Here is a 19,189-nt window from a genome sequence, read left to right as displayed (position 1 = left end):
ACCCTGTGTGCCCTCGCGCCCTAGAGGCTGTGCTCTTCAACGAGAAGCCACCACAATGAGAAGGCCAAGCACCACAACTAGAGTAGCCCTGCTCACCACAACCAGACAAAGCCCATGCAGCAAAGACGACCCAGGGCAGCCATTAATAAATCAGTAAACATTTTTTAAGCATCAATGAACCTAAAAAAAGATAAAAAACCGCACAAATTAAAGAAATATACATGAAATCAACAAACGTCATTTTTACCTATCACACTGGTAAAGATGGAAGACAGCCACTATCAGGAACACAGTACAGAATGGGTATTCTATAACATTTAAATTTACATATAAATATCAGAAAGACACATATGGTTTACCCAAGACTTCATATTATCCAGTATAGTATCCAAATAAATTAAGTTACTATGTCAAGTATGGAAAACTGTTTACAAAGAATTTAACACTATTGTTTAATAATCTAATAATAAATAATAATTTAACACAACTATTGTTTAATAAATCTAATCTGAACAGAATCTAATATTCACTTAACTATTCAAAAAGAATCCAGGTTCATCATATATTCCCTCAAAGTCAAAATTACTAACACATATTACAATTCTTCTGGAGATGAACAGTAAAGTGAAATAAAAAATAATTCAACTTGAGAGAAGTCTATTTAAACCAACTTCGACTCTATAGGGGATAGCTGTAACGACCAGTATTAAGATGTATCAATGAATACCTGAAATTGCTTTGTATTCATTTCCTGTCTGCATTGCACAGTTAATGCTCCCTTGTCTGCTTCCTGTGTGACCGCCCCCAACATTCTTTTCACTATACCATAGAAAACTACAGGGCAGGAGAAACAGTATGCAATTCTTCAAGAGACTATAGGTTTACTTCCCTTTCTGTTTTTGGTTGTACTTCTGTGGTAACCACCTCAAACTGCTTTAAAAACAGGTGTCAATGAGTATTTGCAAAGGAAGCGTGTTAGTTGCTCAGTCATGTCTGACTCTCTGCAACCCTATGGATTGTAGCCCACCAGGCTCCTCTGTCCATAGAATTCTCCAGGCAAGAATACTGGACTGGGTTGCCATTTCCTGGATTTTTCTGATCCAGGGATCAAACCCAGGGCTTCTGCATTGCAGGCAGATTCTTTACCATCTGAGCCACAAGGGAAGCCCAGAGTATTGGCACAGATGTGGAATAACTGAAATCCTCATACACGAACACTGGTGAGAATATAAAATGGTGCAGCCACTGTGAAGAGTTGGGTAGTTCCTCAAAAACTTCTATGACCCTGAATTCTACTCCCAGAAATTTAGAAAACTGATAATCTATGTTCACAAAAACTTACACACAAATGCTCACAGCAGCATTACTCCTAAGAGTCAAGAAGTAGAAACTCAAATGTTCATCAACTGATGGACAGATGAACAAATCTGATATATTCATAGAACAGAAAATTCAGACAAAAGAAGGAATTAAGTACTGATATATGCTACAACATAGATGGACCTGGTAAACATTATGCTAAGTGAAAGAAGCCAGAAACAAAAGGCCACATATTGCATAAGTTCATACATACAAAATGTCCAGAATAGGCAAATTCATAAAAACAAAATAAATTTGTGGTTTCCAGGGACTGGAAAAAGGGAAATGGAGAGTGACTGCAAATGGGTAGTTTCTTTTAAGGTGGCGAAAATGTTCTAGAATTAGATAGTGTTGATGGTTGCACAATCTTGTGAATATACTAAGAACCACGGACTGTACTGTCCATTTCTTAAAAGTTGGATCTCATGGTATGAGAATTTATATCTCAATTTTTTAGAGCAGCCAATACTTTAATAAAACAGTAAATAAAGTTAGGCCATATGTCTGCAAGGAGGAAAAGGTTCATGACAGAAAACATGGATCCTGTTCTTCCTATCCCACTTAGAAAAACTAAAGATGGGAGGGGATATATTCTGGAACTTCTTGTCTTGATTCCAAAGCTCTTGCGCAAGCTAACAAGAAAAGTCTAATAAGGGCTCATTTGCCTTATGATACTCAGGCTTTTCAAAAATGTGGAGCATCCTTCCTTCCTTCATCTGTTCTGTTAGAGTAGCCCTAGAAAATTATGTAAAGTTTGACATTAGCAACCTTTCTAAGCTTGCTAACCTTTGAAAGTTTCTTAAGAATTGGAAACAAGTCTTGTTTCTTTTTATCTTCAGCGTCCACTTCAGCATGCAATGAGTGCTTGAATGACTCCTGTAACATTGTACCTAACTATCCCTGGTTGCCTGCTGCTGCTAAGTTGCTTCAGTAGTGTCCAACTCTGTGCGACCCCATAGATGGAAGCCCACCAGGCTCCCCCGTCCCTGGGATTCTCCAGGCAAGAACATTGGAGTGGGTTGCCATTTCTTTCTCCAATGCATGAAAAGTGAAAAGTAAAAGGGAAGTTGCTCAGTCATGTCCGACTCTTAGCGACCCCATGGACTGCAGCCTACCAGGCTCCTCCGTCCATGAGGGGTGCCATTGCCTTCTACACCCTGGTTGCCTAGAGCCCCTCAATACTCTACTTTTCCATACCTACAATCCCAAACCATCTCCCCACTACCTCTATGGATAGCAGTGGGAGAGAAATGGATTTGTAATCAGGTGCTAGGCTTTGAAATGCAACTTACCATTTATTGGATGACTCTGAGAAAGTCACTAACCTCTCTTACTCTCTTTCATGAAATAAGGATACTAGATATCATATGAGATGATTTCAAGCATTAAACTGAAATTTTATAAATTATAAGCTTACAACTTACAAATTTTATTTTTTATCGATATATTCCAAAATTCTACACTGTATAGTCCAGTACTCTTAACACCACTACACCTACTAATCACTTAGCCAAAAGATTTCTCCTATTACCAGGGAAGCAATCAGATTAAGAGAATTCACGAGTTAGTGATTCTGAGACAATTCTAAAGTTATAGAAACATCCTTTAAAACTATACTGTAAATCCACTAAATACATAAACACTAAATTGCAGCCACCAAGTCTCACGGGTCCTAATGTTTTAGCGATTTCACTGCTCCTTGCTCCCACAGTGACCCTTGAATCTAAAAAACTCATACTATACATGAGATGACTCAATACAACCTTCAAGTTTTATACTAATTTTTTAAATGCTTTTAATTCAAATACATTTATACAATTTTAGAAGGCACCAAATGATATTCTTCTTCAGAAATAATGCTACAGGTGAAAGGGACACAACAGCTCAGAGACCCATCCTGCCCATCTTCTACTCCTCACTATTACTTCCTCTCTCAGTACTGCCCCTGTACATGCCTGATATCTGCACCTTCCAACCTCCTCCTTTCTCAGTCAAACCTATCTGCACAAGTTTCTTTTGCACCTAACAGAAGATTCACAAAAATTTAATTTATTTTGGTCCTAGGTCTTCTCTCTGGATCTAATGAAGCAAAAGTACTGCATTTAACACTAGGTTTGCCTGTTGGCAGGTGATAGGTAAGCAAAGCTGATGCCCTGTAGCTTTAAAATATTGAGAAGTACTAGGTCTAGCACATGAAAGTTTTTAAAATTCAAATATTTAGACCAATTGTTTTTGAAATTTCAAAACAAATATTGCAGCTGCATTAAAAAAAAAATACAAAAGCAACCAGAAATATATACTCAACTCCCTAATTAACAAAAGGTTTTGAATCTCTCATTCAACTTAAATACAAACCTGTATAGGTGGAATATCTGGCAGCGACGGAAGGTTTTCTGGATTGGTAACTGAGGGAATTAATTCTATTGCAGTAACAGATGGGCTGGTGGGACCTCGATTTGCATTCGCCATAGTAGCTGTAGTAGGGCTGGTTGGATTGACTGGGTTGTTATGTACTGACACAACAGGAAAGGGTCCAGCATGCCCTGGATTTGAATGCTGTTAGGAAAAGAAGATGTTATCATTACTTGATCTGCCAGGATAGCCTAATATGAACAGTATCTTGACGACAATTTTCAGTTAAGTAAGGATATAAAAATTCAGTGTTTGATACCTCTGGCTGAGAGACAAAGAAATGAGCCCTCTCAAACTTCCACAGGAAAAATAAAATTCATACTTAGCCATTTCATTTTCTGTCCATTTTTGTATACTATTTAGGAAAAAAAAATACCTGCGAACAATTGTACCCTGTCAGTCTGGTGATATGATTTTACTTGAGAACAAAGATATATAAAAATAGATGATCTGGAAGTCCCTAAAGTTTTCAATCATCAGACACAGAGAACCTCTATTCTGTCTATATTTCACTTTGACACTTTTGTCTTAATAAAAATAATTGTGTATTGTGTAACTAATATGGTAGAAAGAATGACGAATTTACAAATGGAAACATGGTTATCAATCCCTAACTCTTAATTCTGTGTGACTTTAGGCAAAATCACAATCTTGGTAATTTAGAAATGTGGAAAATGACAAATGAAAATGGACCCTTGTCTTTTTGAGGGTTTTAATGAGGATCAGTTAAGATGACATACAGAATTTAGAGATGAGCTAACACCTATCCTACTCAAACTCTTCCAGAAAACTGCAGAGGAAGGTAAACTGCCAAACTCATTCTATGAGGCCACCATCACCCTAATACCAAAATCAAACAAAGATCCCACAAAAAAAGAAAACTACAGGCCAATATCACTGATGAACATAGATGCAAAAATCCTCAACAAAATTCTAGCAAACAGAATCCAACAATGTATTAAAAAGATCATGCATCATGACCAAGTGGGCTTTATCCCAGGGATGCAAGGATTCTTCAATATTCACAATTTAATCAAGTTGAAAGATAAAACCATATGATTATCTCAATAGATGCAGAAAAAGCCTTTGACAAAAAAACCCTCCAGAAAGCAAGTATGGAAGGAACATACCTCAATATAATAAAAGCCATATATGATAAACCCACAGCAAACATTATCCTCAATGGTGAAAAACTGAAAGCATTTCTCCTAAAGTCAGGAACAAGACAAGGGTGCCCACTCTCATCACTACTATTCAACATAGTTTTAGAAGTTTTAGCCACAGCAGTCAGAAAAGAGAAAGAAATAAAAGGAATCCAGACTGGAAAAGAAGAAGTAAACCTCTCACTGTATGCAGAGAACATGATCCTCTACATAGAAAACCCTAAGGACACCACCAGAAAATTACTAGAGCTAATCACTGAATATAGTAAAGCTGCAGGATATAAAATTAATACACAGAAATCCCTTGCATTCCTATACACTAACAATGAGAAAACAGAAAGAGAAATTAAGGAAATAATTCCATTCACCATTGTGTCGAAAAGAATGAAATACTTAGGAATAAATCTATTTAAAGAAACAAAAGACCTATATACAGAAAACTATAAAACACTGATGAAAGAAATCAAAGATGACAAAAATAGATGGAGAAATATACCATGTTCATGGATCAGAAGAATCAATATAGTGAAAATGAGTATACTACCCAAAGCAACCTACAGATTCAATGCAATCCCTATCAAGCTACCAATGGTATTTTTCACAGAACTAGAACAAATAATTTCACAATTTGTATGGAAATGCAAAAAACCTTGAATAGCCAAAGCCATATTGAGAATAAAGAATGAAACTGGAGGAATCAACCTACCTGACTTCACAGACTATGCTACAAAGCTACAGTCATTAACACAGTATGGTACTGGCACAAAGAAATATAGATCAATGGAACAAAATAGAAAGCCCAGAGATCCACGCACCTATGGACACCTTATCTTTGACAAAGGAGGCAAGAATATACCAAGGAGAAAAAACAATTTCTTTAACAAGTGGTGCTGGGAAAACTGGTCAACTACTTGTAAAAGAATGAAACTAGAAGACTTTCTAACACCATACACAAAAATAAACTCAAAATGGATTAAAGATCTAAACGTAAGACCAGAAACTATTAAACTCCTAGAGGAAAACATAGGCAAAACACTCTCCAACATAAATCACAGCAGGATCCTCTATGACCCACCTCCCACAGTAATGGAAATAAAAGCAAAAATAAACAAATGGGACCTAATTAAACTTAACAGCTTCTGGACAACAAAGGGAACTATAAGCAAGGTGAAAAGACAGCCTTCAGAATGGGAGAAAATAGCAAATGAAGCAACTGGCAAAGGATTCATCTAAAAAATATACAAGCAACTCATGCAGTTCAATTCCAGAAAATAAACGATCCAATCAAAAAATGAGCCAAAGAACTAAACAGACATTTCTCCAAAGAAGACATACAGATGGCTAACAAACACACGAAAAGATGCTCAACATCACTCAGTATCAGAGAAATGCAAATTAAAACCACGATGAGGTACCATTTCACGCCTCAGTGTGGCTGCGATCCAAAAGGATACAAACAATAAATGCTGGAGAGGGTGCGGAGAAAAGGAAACCCTCTTACACTCTTGATGGGAACGCAAACTAGTACAGCCACTATACAGAACAGTGTGGAGATTCCTTAAAAAACTGGAAATAGAAACTGCCATATGACCCAGCAACCCACTGGTGGGCATACACACCGAGGAAACCAGAATTGCAAGAGACACATGTACCTCAATGTTTATCACAGCACTGTTTACAGTGCTAGGACATGGAAGCAATCTAGATGTCCATCAGCAGACAAATGGATATGGAAGTTGTGGTACATATACACAATGGAATATTACTCAGCTACTAAAAAGAATGCATTTGAATCAGTTGTAATGAGGTGGATGAAACTGCAGCCTATTACACAGAGTGAAGTAAGTCAGAAAGAAAAACACCAATACAGTATATTAATGCATATATATGGAATTTAGAAAGATGCTAACGATGACCCTATATGCAAAGACAGCAAAAAGAGACACAGATGTAAAGAACAGACTTTTGGACTCTGTGGGAGAAGGCAAAGGTGGGGTGATTTGAGAGAACAGCACTGAAACACATATATTATCATATGTGAAATAGATGGCCAGTCCAGGTTTGATGCACAAGACAGGGTACTCAGGGATGGTGCACTGGGATAACCCTGAGGGATGGGATGGGAAGGGAGGTGGGAGGGTGGTTCAGGATGGGGGACACATGTACACCCATGGCTGATTCATCTCAATGTACGGCAAAAAAATACTTCAATATTTAAAGTAATTAGCTCCAATTAAAATAAATAAACTTAAAAAAGAAAAAGAAAAAAAGCTACTGTTTTTCCAGTAGTCATATATGGATGTGAGAGTTAGACTATAAGGAAAGCTGAGCACCAAAGAATTGATGCTTTTGAACTGTGGTGTTGGAGAAGACTCTTTGAGAATCCCTTGGACTGCAAAGAGATCCAACCAGTCCATCCTAAAGGAAATCAGGCCTGAATATTCACTGGAATGACTGATGTTGAAGCTGAAACTCCAATACTTTGGCCACCTGATACACGGAACTGACTCATTGGAAAACACCCTGATGCTGGGAAAGATTGAAGGCAGGCGAAGGAGAAAACAGAGGATGAGCTGGTTGGATGGTATCACCAACTTGATGGACATGAGTCTGAGCAAGTTTCGGGAGTTGGTGATAGACAGGGAAGCCTGGCGTCCATGGGGTTGCAAAGAGTCAAACACGACTGATTGAACTGAACTGAACTGACATACAAAATAAACAAGCTACAAGGATATACTGCATAGCACAGAGAATATAACTAATGTTTTCTAACTATAAATGAAGTACAATCTTTGAAAACTGTGAATCACTATGTTGCACACCTGAAACACATACTATTGAAAATCAACTGTATCTTAATTAAAAAAGAAAACAAAACATTCGCAGTAGGTTTCAGATATATTTTCTCAGGATGAAGAAAATGTCTTCTATTTAGTTTACAAGATTACCGTGACTCATTACTTTTATCAGATATCTTTCTGTATCCATTGAGATGATCCTTAATATGGTGATTTAAACTAATAGAGTTGTTTAATGTTCTTGTTGTCTCAAGATAAATTTAATTATATGTGATAAACATACATACATATGTGTTATGTAAAAAAAAAGATAACAGATTAAAATCTTTGGGAAATAACTTAGTATATACATATAAATCATCTGAAATATTTTAAAACTTAAAATTCTAACAGTCAGTGATTTCTGTAGGACCCAAAGTCTAAGGATAAGGTCCTAAGATGGTTGGTCTGATTTTGTAGCTTCTGCACCATTCTAAAGGGTGTACCTGCCTCCTGGTACTATTTTAAGGCTTTCTAAGAACTAATGGGTCATTGTGTATGTGAATACTTTTAAGGAAATTAAAATCTAGATAGTCAACCTTCATATATACTTTTTTTCTGAAGAAAACCCAATTTACCTAAGAATGTACCATGGTCTGTGAGTTTTTTCCCAAATATTTCTTTCAAAACTGCCCTCTCCAAAAATAAAAAATAACACAGGACATCTCTAACTCATCCCTAATCTAATCCAGCATATCACCCCAGCATAAAACACACACACAAAAAAACAACCCTGAAGAGACAGGCAAATGTACAGTTGAAAATAAAGGCATCAATCACCAGATAGTGTCTGGCTCTAAAAACCAATCTTTGGATTGAGCTCTGATGATAATTAATGATCAACAAAAATGACGAAAGGCCTAAAGAAATTGTCAACTGATAATTCAATGCTGAATTCTGACTTACTCTCAACAGTAAAAGGTAACAAACACACAAATATGCATAAATGAACAGGAAAGGAAAAAGGCTCTATCACATAAAGAAATGTATATCTCAAAGAATTTAATTTTTGTTCCCTAATACTCTTAAACCATGTAAATATATATCTCAAACTGTATAGGAATAATTGTAATGAAAATCTGGTCTAAAGAAAAAGTATTAATGCTTGATAATAGCATTATAAACAGAAATCAGAATTTTAAAATCGAAAGACTTCTTTCCAGCAGAAAACTGCAACAAACTGATTCACAAGTCTATCAAACATAAATATATTAAGATAAAATTCTATAAAAGTAGAAAATAAATTCAAGTCAAGGAGAAAAAAGTACGTAATTTTGACTTTCAAAAAATAAATTGCTAAGATAAAGAAATATTGTATGATATCCCTTATATGTGAAATATAAAAAGAAATAATACAAATGAACTTATTTATACAACAGAAACAGATTCACAGACTTAGAAAACAAACTTATGGTTACCATGAGGGAACAGTGGGGGCAAGGGATAGTCAGGGAGTTTTGGATCGATATGTACACACTGCTATATTTAAAATGAATAACCAACAAGGTATAGCACACAGAACTCTGTTCAATGTTACGTGGCAGCTTGATGGGAGAGGAATTTACGGGAGAATGGAGACATGTGCATTTATGGCTGAGTCCCTTTGCTGTCCACCCAAAACTATCATAGCACTGTAAATCGGCTACAAGCCAAGAGAAAAAAAAGCTTAAGAAAACAACAACAACAAAAAAACACAATCTGCTACAGTATTTGGGACTCCAGTGGATCCACTTAAAAAATAATGCAAGGGTTTTACTTTATAATGTCAGTATTTATAATATGGTAGACAGTAAGCCCTTTGCAATTATTTAAACTTAAACTCAAGGCTGTGGTTTTTCCAGTGGTCATGTATGGATGTGAAAGTTGGACTGTGAAGAAAGCTGAGTGCCAAAGAATTGATGCTTTTGAACTGTGGTGTTGGAGAAGACTCTTGAGAGTCCCCTGGACTGCAAGGAGATCCAACCAGTCCATTCTGAAGGGGATCAGTCCTGGGTGTTCTGGAAGGAATGATGTTAAAGCTGAAACTCGAGTATTTTGGCCACCTCATGCGAAGAGTTGACTCACTGGAAAAGATTCTGATGCTGGGAGGGATTGGGGGCAGGAGGAGAAGGGGACAACAGAGGATGAGATGGCTGGACGGCATCACCGACTCGATGGACGTGAGTTTGAGTGAACTCCGGCAGTTGGTGGTAGACAGGGAGGCCTGGTGTGCTGCAATTGATGGGGTTGCAAAGAGTTGGACACGACTGAGCAACTGAACTGAACTGAACCTTAAACGTGTAATGGAAGTTTTAAATGTCAACCTTCAAATGTGAGGTATGTAATACAGTATGTATTTTTCAAAAGTCTTTCAGAGGTAACTGAGCCAAAAAGTTGGAGGACCACTTCTCTAGGATGGTATCTGTGCAACTTTAGTATGCAGGTCCCTCTAAATCAGTACAAGTTCACATACTTCTGAGTACTCCCCTCCTGTAAATTCTGATTCAATGGACATGGTTCAGAATGTATTTATGACAAGGTGCCCCAGTAATTCTCATGGCCTTTAAATCATACTTTGAGAAACATCACTCTAACAATGACAAAATGACCTTTTTTTATATATCACTAGAAATCCTATGTAAAAGTAATCATACCCTCAACAATCTACTATTCAAGCAAAGATTAGAAAACATGCCTCTCTAAACACAAGAGTAGGCATACCTATCCTAAAGTAAACAACACCAAGTAAAGAGAGGAATAAAAAAGTCAAAATGTCACATTAAAAGATCAGAAGAACAATTTCAAGAAACAAGTTTTATTCTTAATTTTATCATTACCTCAGGAACTCTGGGTAAATAACAAGCTCCTTTATTTTTCACTTCTGTAAAATGAATTGGTTGGACTAAATAAGGAATGCTCAACACAAACTATACATTGGGTTTAAAGACATCAAAGCTCTTAAAATTTAATACAAATTTTATGTGTATTTTCCTGGGAAAGGAAGATAACACAGCACTGGTCAAATTCTCAAAGGTATTATTGACCACCCCTCCTCCCTTCCTCCCTCCCAAAACTGATTAAGAAAATTGCTATCTTTTAGTTTTAAAATTGTATGATTCTTACAAATGTAACTCTAGGCATACTTGTCTTTGGAGGTGTGGCTGCATCATGGAATACTGAGGGCCGCTGTGCCTGGGTATCCCTGGTATTCGGGCAGCATTCTGAGCCAATCTCATCTGATGGGCTTGGAAAGCTCCACAGTTCATGTTGCCTCTTTGCATTGCTTGAACACTGATCAATCTTGGAGGCTGCAAACGGTATATATTGTATTTATGTAATAATATTTATAAATTTATCTTTCAATCATAAAATGTTACAGTAAAAATAATTTTCTCAGGATAGTAAAAAGTGTAAGTCATTCTGCTTGTGTCTTGCCCCAATCTCCTCTTAGTCTAAGTGTGTTTCAAAGCCTATTAGCATTAACTTAATCAACCCCGGATTAACAGTTTTGATTTGGATGAGAGAGAAGAGAGCAGGGAAGATACAGGAAAGGAAATGATTTGACCAAAGCCTAAAGAGCATATCAGGTATCAGACAGAAACAACATGGTTCTTTGACCCAAAACCACAGGTACAGAATAAAACAGATGTGGGATAGAGGGATAAAAATGTGTATACCTCCATAGTGTGTGTGCTCAGTTGCTTAGTGTCAGACTCTTTGCCAAGAACACTGGAGTGGGATACAATTTCCTACTTCAGGGGATCTTCCTGACCCAGTGATAGAATTCGTGTTTCCTGCATACCTCCATAGTACTAGTGAGTTAACTGTTCCCATCATAGTATTTAACTCTTTTCGTTCCTCATACATCCCCCACATCCCTGCCATACCCAAAGAAAATGTTTAAACTGACCTTTGAGCTCTGTCCCTTGATCTCTGTCCCCATCAGTAACTTTGAAATGTGTACCTCACCTATGTAGCACAGAGTACATATAGACTTGCGGTCTTCCTGGTTTGTATCAGTAATGTGACACAGCACTCACCTGCTGCTGTAACATCTGAGGGGCTGCCTGTCTGGAGTGCTGCTGCGTTGCTGTGGTGGTTGTTGGTACGGGGGCAGGCGGCTGCTGCATCCTCATCTGTTGCAACTGCTGATGCTTCTGTGCATACACTTGCTGTTGCATATGTTGAAGTCGAAGCTGTGCTAAGTTAATCTGTCCAGGGGTTTTACTAATGTGGTTTGTCCCTGGAGGAACTTGCCCAACTACAACATTAGGAGTATAACCAGGAGCTGGTTTACTCTCTATTACTAGATTACCTGAAGGATTTAAAAAAATGAGAATAATTTGCATATAATCAACTAACATCTACATCATGGACTAATCATTATATTTTCCTCTTTCCTCCGACAACTACCACCTCTCGAAGCTCCCAATAGCACAACAAGCAAGGGAGCAAGGTTCAAAGATGGTAACGATCAGAAACCTAATATAGTCCAAAGCCAATTAATTGACTTCTGATTACTTAGAATGATATATTATCTGCCCTTATTTACACAAATGTACAAAAAATTAAAGAGCTGCAAGATACACTATGAGAAGAGGCCCACCTAGTCAGTCTAAATAAATTCTCTCCCAAGGAGATTCAAGGATATCTGAGATTGCTAATACCGATTCCATCTGCCTTTGAACTGTCAAAATGTGCAGGGCAGAGTACTACACTGTCTTCTATGGACATGTTGAATGTTTTAAACTATTACTATTTGTATCCTTGGCAATGACAAATTCTCCTTCCTTTTTCCAAAGTCGAGTACGTTCTAGGAATAGAAGGCATATTTTAGGAAGTTTTGATCTAAAGTAGAGTTGGCAAACCTTTTTCCTATAATAAGCCAGATTTTTAGGCTTTGCAGGCCACATAAGATCTGGCATATACTTCTGGTTTTAACAACTCTAGAACATAAAAGCCAAACTTAGCTACCACATCACACAAAAACAGTTTGCTGATGCCTGATCTAAAGGTATAGCCAAACCTGAAATATACACAAAGATTATTATTATTTTTACAAAAAGCCATTCATCTCTGCTCTTACAGCTTCCAATGGTGACCACTTGACTATTCTGAAAATAAGTTTTATCAATCTGTAGACAGCTCTAATTGTTGATTGGGGAAGGTAGGAAAGGCAATGTTTTATTGTAACCTGAGCTGTTTGTACGTTTATCTATAATTTTCACCTACAGTCCTTAGGTCCACACTGTGGAGTAACAAAAGCAAAGTCCATTTGGCTTCCATGTCAAAAGAGCTACTTTTATCTTTCAACCATGCCTCAGAACATGGGATATGGACACATTAGCATGCTGAAGGGCTTCCTCAAGTGGACAATTTTGTACAATTAATATATAAGCTACTAAGCATGTAAGAAATTATTCAGAGAAAAAACTCATTTGCTAAGTTTTAGACATGTAACAGTCAATAGCAATTTTAAAAGATGTGGGGAGGAAAGTTAGAAATAATCCCTACTGTTGAAAACTATACAGAGGAGACTCTCAACATTCTTAAAGATGTAATGAACTAAGCTGAAGTGAGTTTCCAATGAAGAACTTATCTTTCAAAAGTTTACATGCTAGAATGACACTTAAAATCTTGAAGTACCTAAGATTTGTTTTAGCTGCTTTCTCCTAATTCAGTGTTCCAAGTTACAGCCATACAACTAATTTCTTACCTAAATTAACTACATTCTTTGCCCAAAAGGTAGGATCACAATGGAAACGTATTGCTCCATTAGCAGCAGGGACAGGATCACACCGTGCTTTCAAAATATGGCGCAACTGAAAAGTAATCTTAAAGGGAAAAAAATCACATTAGTCTTAAAATTAAATATCACTTGAGAAAACAAACAAGATAAAGACATAATAAAACGTCATGTAGCCCCAGAGTGTCCATCTCAGATGAGACAGAATCAGTTTAAAAAAACTATATTAACAATCAAATGCACATGCTTGAATTTCTGCCATTTCTGGTGATAAACTACATTCCCTTAGTGTATGATTTCATTTATGAAATTCTAGAAAATGACAAAAAGCAGACTAGTGGCTGCAAAATGCTAGGGGTAGAGAAAAACAAAAAAAACATTTGTAGGTAATGGAAACTTCCTATATTTTGATGTGATGGTGATTACTTCTACTGAAATTCAAAATGTAAATTTACATAGGTATAAGTAGCATCTTAATAAGGTCAATTTGAAGAGAAAGAAGGTGTGATGGGTCTCACCAGTCGCTTGCTGTACAGCAGTGCTGTGCTGCTCCCACTTGCGATCGCCCAGTTTGTAAAGTTCATAACGTGTTTCACCTGCCGGGAAAGGCCTGTGATGTCATTCTGCTGCTGCAGTAACTTCATCTGTCTTTCTTTTGTAACATTCTGAAACAGAACAAGAGGTTCACTGAGGAATTACTATACAAATCAGTTCAATTTCTATTGTAAATGAACGTAATACTTATATTTATCTTTAAATATGGGATAACTTAAGCTCCTCGTTATTTAATGAGTCTATGATCAAGGACAAAGTTACTAACAAAAGAGGGACTAAAATTTAGTTCTTAGTTCTCTGGGCTAAAATAGACATTGTACATACAGAAACTAATGTTAATTATGTCTTCCTTTTCCTTCAGAAGATGAAAAGTCTTTGTTAAAAATAGTGTCCTTCTATTAGGCTAATCTAATATATAGAGCTTATAACATATGAGCTGACCTTTAGAAATAATTTTATTATCTTAACTAACTACACTTCTCAGGCCAAAGAAAATTTTGTGTTACCAGTGCCACCTACTGGTATGGCAATGAGGCTGAAAAAACCTATTCTTTTAAATATTAAGACAAAAGGAGAAAGAAGAATTGCAGAGTGGAAGCAAAGACCAATTTGAGGAAAATGCTGCAAAGGAAAAATCAACTGCTTTCTGGGGATGAAACTTCCCAGAAGGAATAGAAGATGCTCTATGTCCTTTGACTTTCAGCATGCTAAACAACTTGCCTCTTCAGTCTTAACCACTTTCTTACAAGTGATTCAACTGAGTTTACTGAACAATTTTTCTCCTAAGGAAATAAGTTGCTCACTTTATCATGTAAATTAGTAGATAAAAATATTCAACTGATGGGAGTTTTATTTACAACTTCCCAGAAAATCATCCCTGTTATAAAGTTTAGGAAAACCTCTATTTTACAAAGTTTAGAAACATAGTACACTAGAAAATATCTATTGCTTAAATTATCACCATGTTAGAAATATGTGACAGATTTATCACTAGGTATTTGTGTATATTTTAGCAATAAAAGGCACTTTAACTCAAAACTTTTACTTCAAAAGTTCTTGAAATGGTTTCAGAACATTACTTTAGACCTATAATTAAAATGTATTTACTGTAACTTAAAAGGTATCAAAAATAATTGCCTGCTCCTGCTCTCCCTTTACAAGATCCTTTTAAAAAAAAAATCTATTAAGCTTAAATGCAACTAGGCTGGATATACAACAGTCACAAGAAACCTCAAACTAACAATATGCGTAAGAGTACTTTTAATCTCACAATAGCGGAACAATGGCAACGTGTATTTCAAAAGACAGAAATTCAGAAATAATACTCTGCTGACATACATTTATATGTAATTATGCCTAATATTTCACAATTTTGAATAAAGCAATAGCAACAGAAAAAAATCTATAAAAAATTTTAGGTTAATAGTAACTAAAAGTTAAACAATCAAATATCCATGTAATTTAAATTATTACTTTTCAATTGTACTTTAAATGTAACCCCGTATTACCTAAGCCAATTTAAAACCACAAAATTTTGAGAACAATCAACTATGGTCAGTAGAGTCTCTGATTAAAATAATCTGGATTTCACAAATTGACCAGCTTCTCATCTAGAAATTTACATTCATATATTAACCTCAAAATATGGAACATAAAGACATAATACAAAAGAATTACCAGTAAATTTAAAGTTTATAAATTTCAAAATGAATAGCATTTTTATGAAAACTATGGAACATTAAAAAATAAAATGAAGCACCCACGTGAGTCAGTTAAGACTCCCAATACACAATGTCAAAGTTAAACTGAGGGCCCATCTTGGGAAGGAGGAGTGTGGCAGGTCAGCTTTGTCTTCATGTGTATCACATTTTAGTAATAATTCTTTCATTTCTAAGAGGCCAACACTATCTCCTAACTGGTATGGCTAAAGTGTTATTAATTAAATTGGGCTATAAAGTAACTAACTTGAAAAGAGGATTTTCCAATTAAAAAAACACACGAAAAAAATTTTAACTGACTTTACTTTCATACCCCCCGCAACCAATCTAAAAGAGCTTTCAATAAACATTAAAAACAGCTACAGAGCAAGAGAAGCAGTTTTTGTTTTATTTTGGCTTTGAACCATACCTCTAGCTGCTGTAAGAGAGATTTTCCTTTCTTATTAATCTCATTGATAAGGGTGAAAATGGCCACTTTAATTTCCTGTTCTACTCGTTTGTTAGTCTCATTTACTTCTTTTATCCTGAATAAGAGAAATGCATCATTAGGTTATCGACTTATCCTACGTCTCTGAATTACCAACTGTAACAGAAATTCATCCAACTGGGCACTTAAACGAGTAATTAAATTTTGGTCAAATGTACAACTTATGTTTTGGCAGACCTGACCACTCAATTTGGCCCAAACAAGTTATGTATGTAGACAAAGAATGAATTAAATATTTAGTAATTTCAAGTTAAGTTCATAAAGGACAGTTTATTACACTACATGGCAATCTCCTTTAGTTTCTATGACATGAAAGTGATATACAAACATCTGCCATCAATGATTGCTGGTTAGTGTTAAATATGGCACATTGGTTCTATTTAATCATAGTGCTTTTCAAGAACAATGAATAAAGAACCAATGTTGCAACCAATACTATTATCTTTTGAAATAGTAGGAAGCGTAGAAGCATTTAGGTTCACTTATAACTACTTCAAATGTGAATTCATATATACTCATTGCATGTGTTTTTCTCAAAATGACTTACTTCTCAAAATGTTTTAAGGGAATAAAACACTTTCATTCCTTTTATAAAAATAGCTGTTAAACGTTTTAGAAATAAATATAAGCTACCATGAAGTTATGAAAATTTTGGTTGCAAATATGAAATAGCCAATACCTTGCTATTTATAAAATAGGAAGAGAAAAATCCCACAAATATAAATACATAAAATGTTCACAAACAATCATAAGATGGTAACCTTCAACTTTTACACATTCTACTTTTGTACAAACTATAACTAACACTTTCAACCACTAAAACTGCCTTTCATTTATCAAGTACAAATTTGAATAACTTGAATACACTGGGTCAAGAATGTAGTTTTCCTTCCTTTGTACATCAGGCACTGATTTGAAATTTTTTACTCAGTGCTGTCCTTATCTTATTAAAGTGAGTGGAGGACAATTTTTTAAAAATGAGAGTGCTAATTGCTAGTGCTAAGAAACACATGACTCAAAATGATTTGCAAAGGAAGGGAGGTTCAAGAGGGAGGGAACATACACATACCTATGGCTGATTCATGCTGATGCATGGCAGAACCAACGCAACATTGTAAAGCAATTATCCTCCAATTAAAAATAAATAAATTTAAAAATTAAAAAAAAAAAAAAGATTCAGCCAAAGGTTGAAATCATTAGGCATGCTGACAGTAGAGTCAAACACTCCTAGGTTTAAGCATGGATAATATACATTCAATTGTAAAGGAAGAAAAAAAATGAATGTACATTAAAAAATGGAGAAAAGTCATCAAAGAATTTAAAAGAAGTATAATTATAGATTTTAATCTTAAATGCTTTATTTTAAAGCTTTCTGGAGATGAAATTCTTTCTCCAACCATCTGTAATCATATGACACATAAGCCTCACTTGTCTATACAGACTGAGGAATGTTTATACAAAATATGCATAACATACATGTATAAAAATACAGGACTGTAATATGAATTATCTTTCTATCCTTTCTCTGTAAAGGATAACCATCTGTAATTTATGAGAAGGCAGCTATCCTCTCCAATATCGTCTACAATGTAACAGCAGTATAAAAAACATCCTGACATAACCACAAGAACAAACTAAGACTAGTATATGTGTATATATATTTATATATTATCTACAATCTCTGAAAAGCCTCTATTTTCCTTTGGTATAACCTTTTGGGATGAAAGTTATAACATCTCTTAATGTCTATTATTATCTAATATACTATATAATCACCATTCATTCATCTTCAATATTTTAAGTATTTACTGGGTCTTTTTAAATCATCAAAAATTAATTTTAATATTCTAGAGAACCTAGAAGTCTTAATTTTGTGAGTCTGAAGAACAAAAACATATGAACCCTTATTCATACCTCTAGGAACATAGGGGTTTTAATTATGTCAGCTCCAAGTGTGTGTCTGCAAGCGCTCCTTGAAGAGTCCTAATCTTCTTAACCTACTCACTGATGAACTTAGTCCCAACAGCCATTGTGGGTTTTTTGTGTCTGTTTTTGTTGTTGTTGTTGTTGTTGTTGTTTTTGTGGCCACACTGCATGATCTGAGTCCCCTAACTAGGAATCGAACCCATGGCCCCTGGAGTGTAAGTATGGAGTCTTAACCATTGGACCACCAGAGAAGTCTCAGTCCCACGTGCTTTATCAATAAATTTAGTTAATTTAGAAATTAACAAAAATAGGATTCCTAAAAACTAGTGTTGGTGATTTTAAAAAGCTAAAATTTGAAGGTTTACTATGTGCCAGAAACTGTGTTCTCATAATAATACAACTAAGATAAGTACTGTTTTTAATGCTTGTTTTACAGATGGGAAATTTGCCCACCATTCTTCATATTCACTCCTCTGTCTTCCACAGTCTCTAGGTAAAATTTTATAATTCAACTCTTTATACATTAATTGCTTTTTCTATACTTAACTAAGCCTTATGAATACTAGAGTGATATTAATTATATAACAGTCAAAGATGTATCCTAAATGAGTATCCAAAATTTTAGTGAATTAAATTTTCTTTAATAAATATCATAATCCAAACTCAAATCATTTACTCCTCAAAAAAAAAATCTTTTCTATATATGCTTAATATAATATAGAAGGAAAACAAATTTAAACTGGACCCACTTTGTTTAATAATCTTTAAAGTGAAATTTTAGTTTTAAGGAACCACACTTACCTATTCTGCACCTGAGTAGCTGCAAAATGAACATAATTCTTCTTCTCAAGAAGCTTAGCCAGTAGATTCTCAATTGCACCTTTCTGGTTTTGAAAAGCTTCTTCCAAAAACTGATACCTTCAAAACAAAAAAACAAAAATTACATTTAAAACAGAAAATTTATGACTGTGATTTGGGAACAAACAACTGCTGGATGAATCAATCTT

At 35.4% G+C, this 19,189-nt stretch overlaps 1 protein-coding gene across 2 annotated transcripts in view; it reads right to left on the bottom strand.

The window, feature by feature from the left end:
• The window catches only part of TRIM33 (tripartite motif containing 33), a 141,883-nt gene that overhangs the window by 19,071 nt on the left and 103,623 nt on the right, over positions 1-19,189 (bottom strand). For both annotated transcript variants that reach the window (XM_068964131.1, XM_068964132.1), the window contains exons 5-11: positions 18,984-19,100; positions 16,179-16,293; positions 14,015-14,161; positions 13,467-13,584; positions 11,791-12,065; positions 10,894-11,058; positions 3,715-3,915 (exon numbers count right to left, since the gene is read on the bottom strand). In XM_068964131.1, coding sequence (XP_068820232.1) covers positions 3,715-3,915; positions 10,894-11,058; positions 11,791-12,065; positions 13,467-13,584; positions 14,015-14,161; positions 16,179-16,293; positions 18,984-19,100 — 1,138 coding nt within the window. The remainder of the gene's footprint in view (positions 1-3,714; positions 3,916-10,893; positions 11,059-11,790; positions 12,066-13,466; positions 13,585-14,014; positions 14,162-16,178; positions 16,294-18,983; positions 19,101-19,189) is intronic.

This window comes from Capricornis sumatraensis, chromosome 2 (assembly GCF_032405125.1).
Source record: "Capricornis sumatraensis isolate serow.1 chromosome 2, serow.2, whole genome shotgun sequence".
NCBI lineage: Eukaryota > Metazoa > Chordata > Mammalia > Artiodactyla > Bovidae > Capricornis > Capricornis sumatraensis.
Note: the sequence above shows the minus strand (reverse complement) of the source record. Positions and strands in the feature narration are given on the sequence as shown.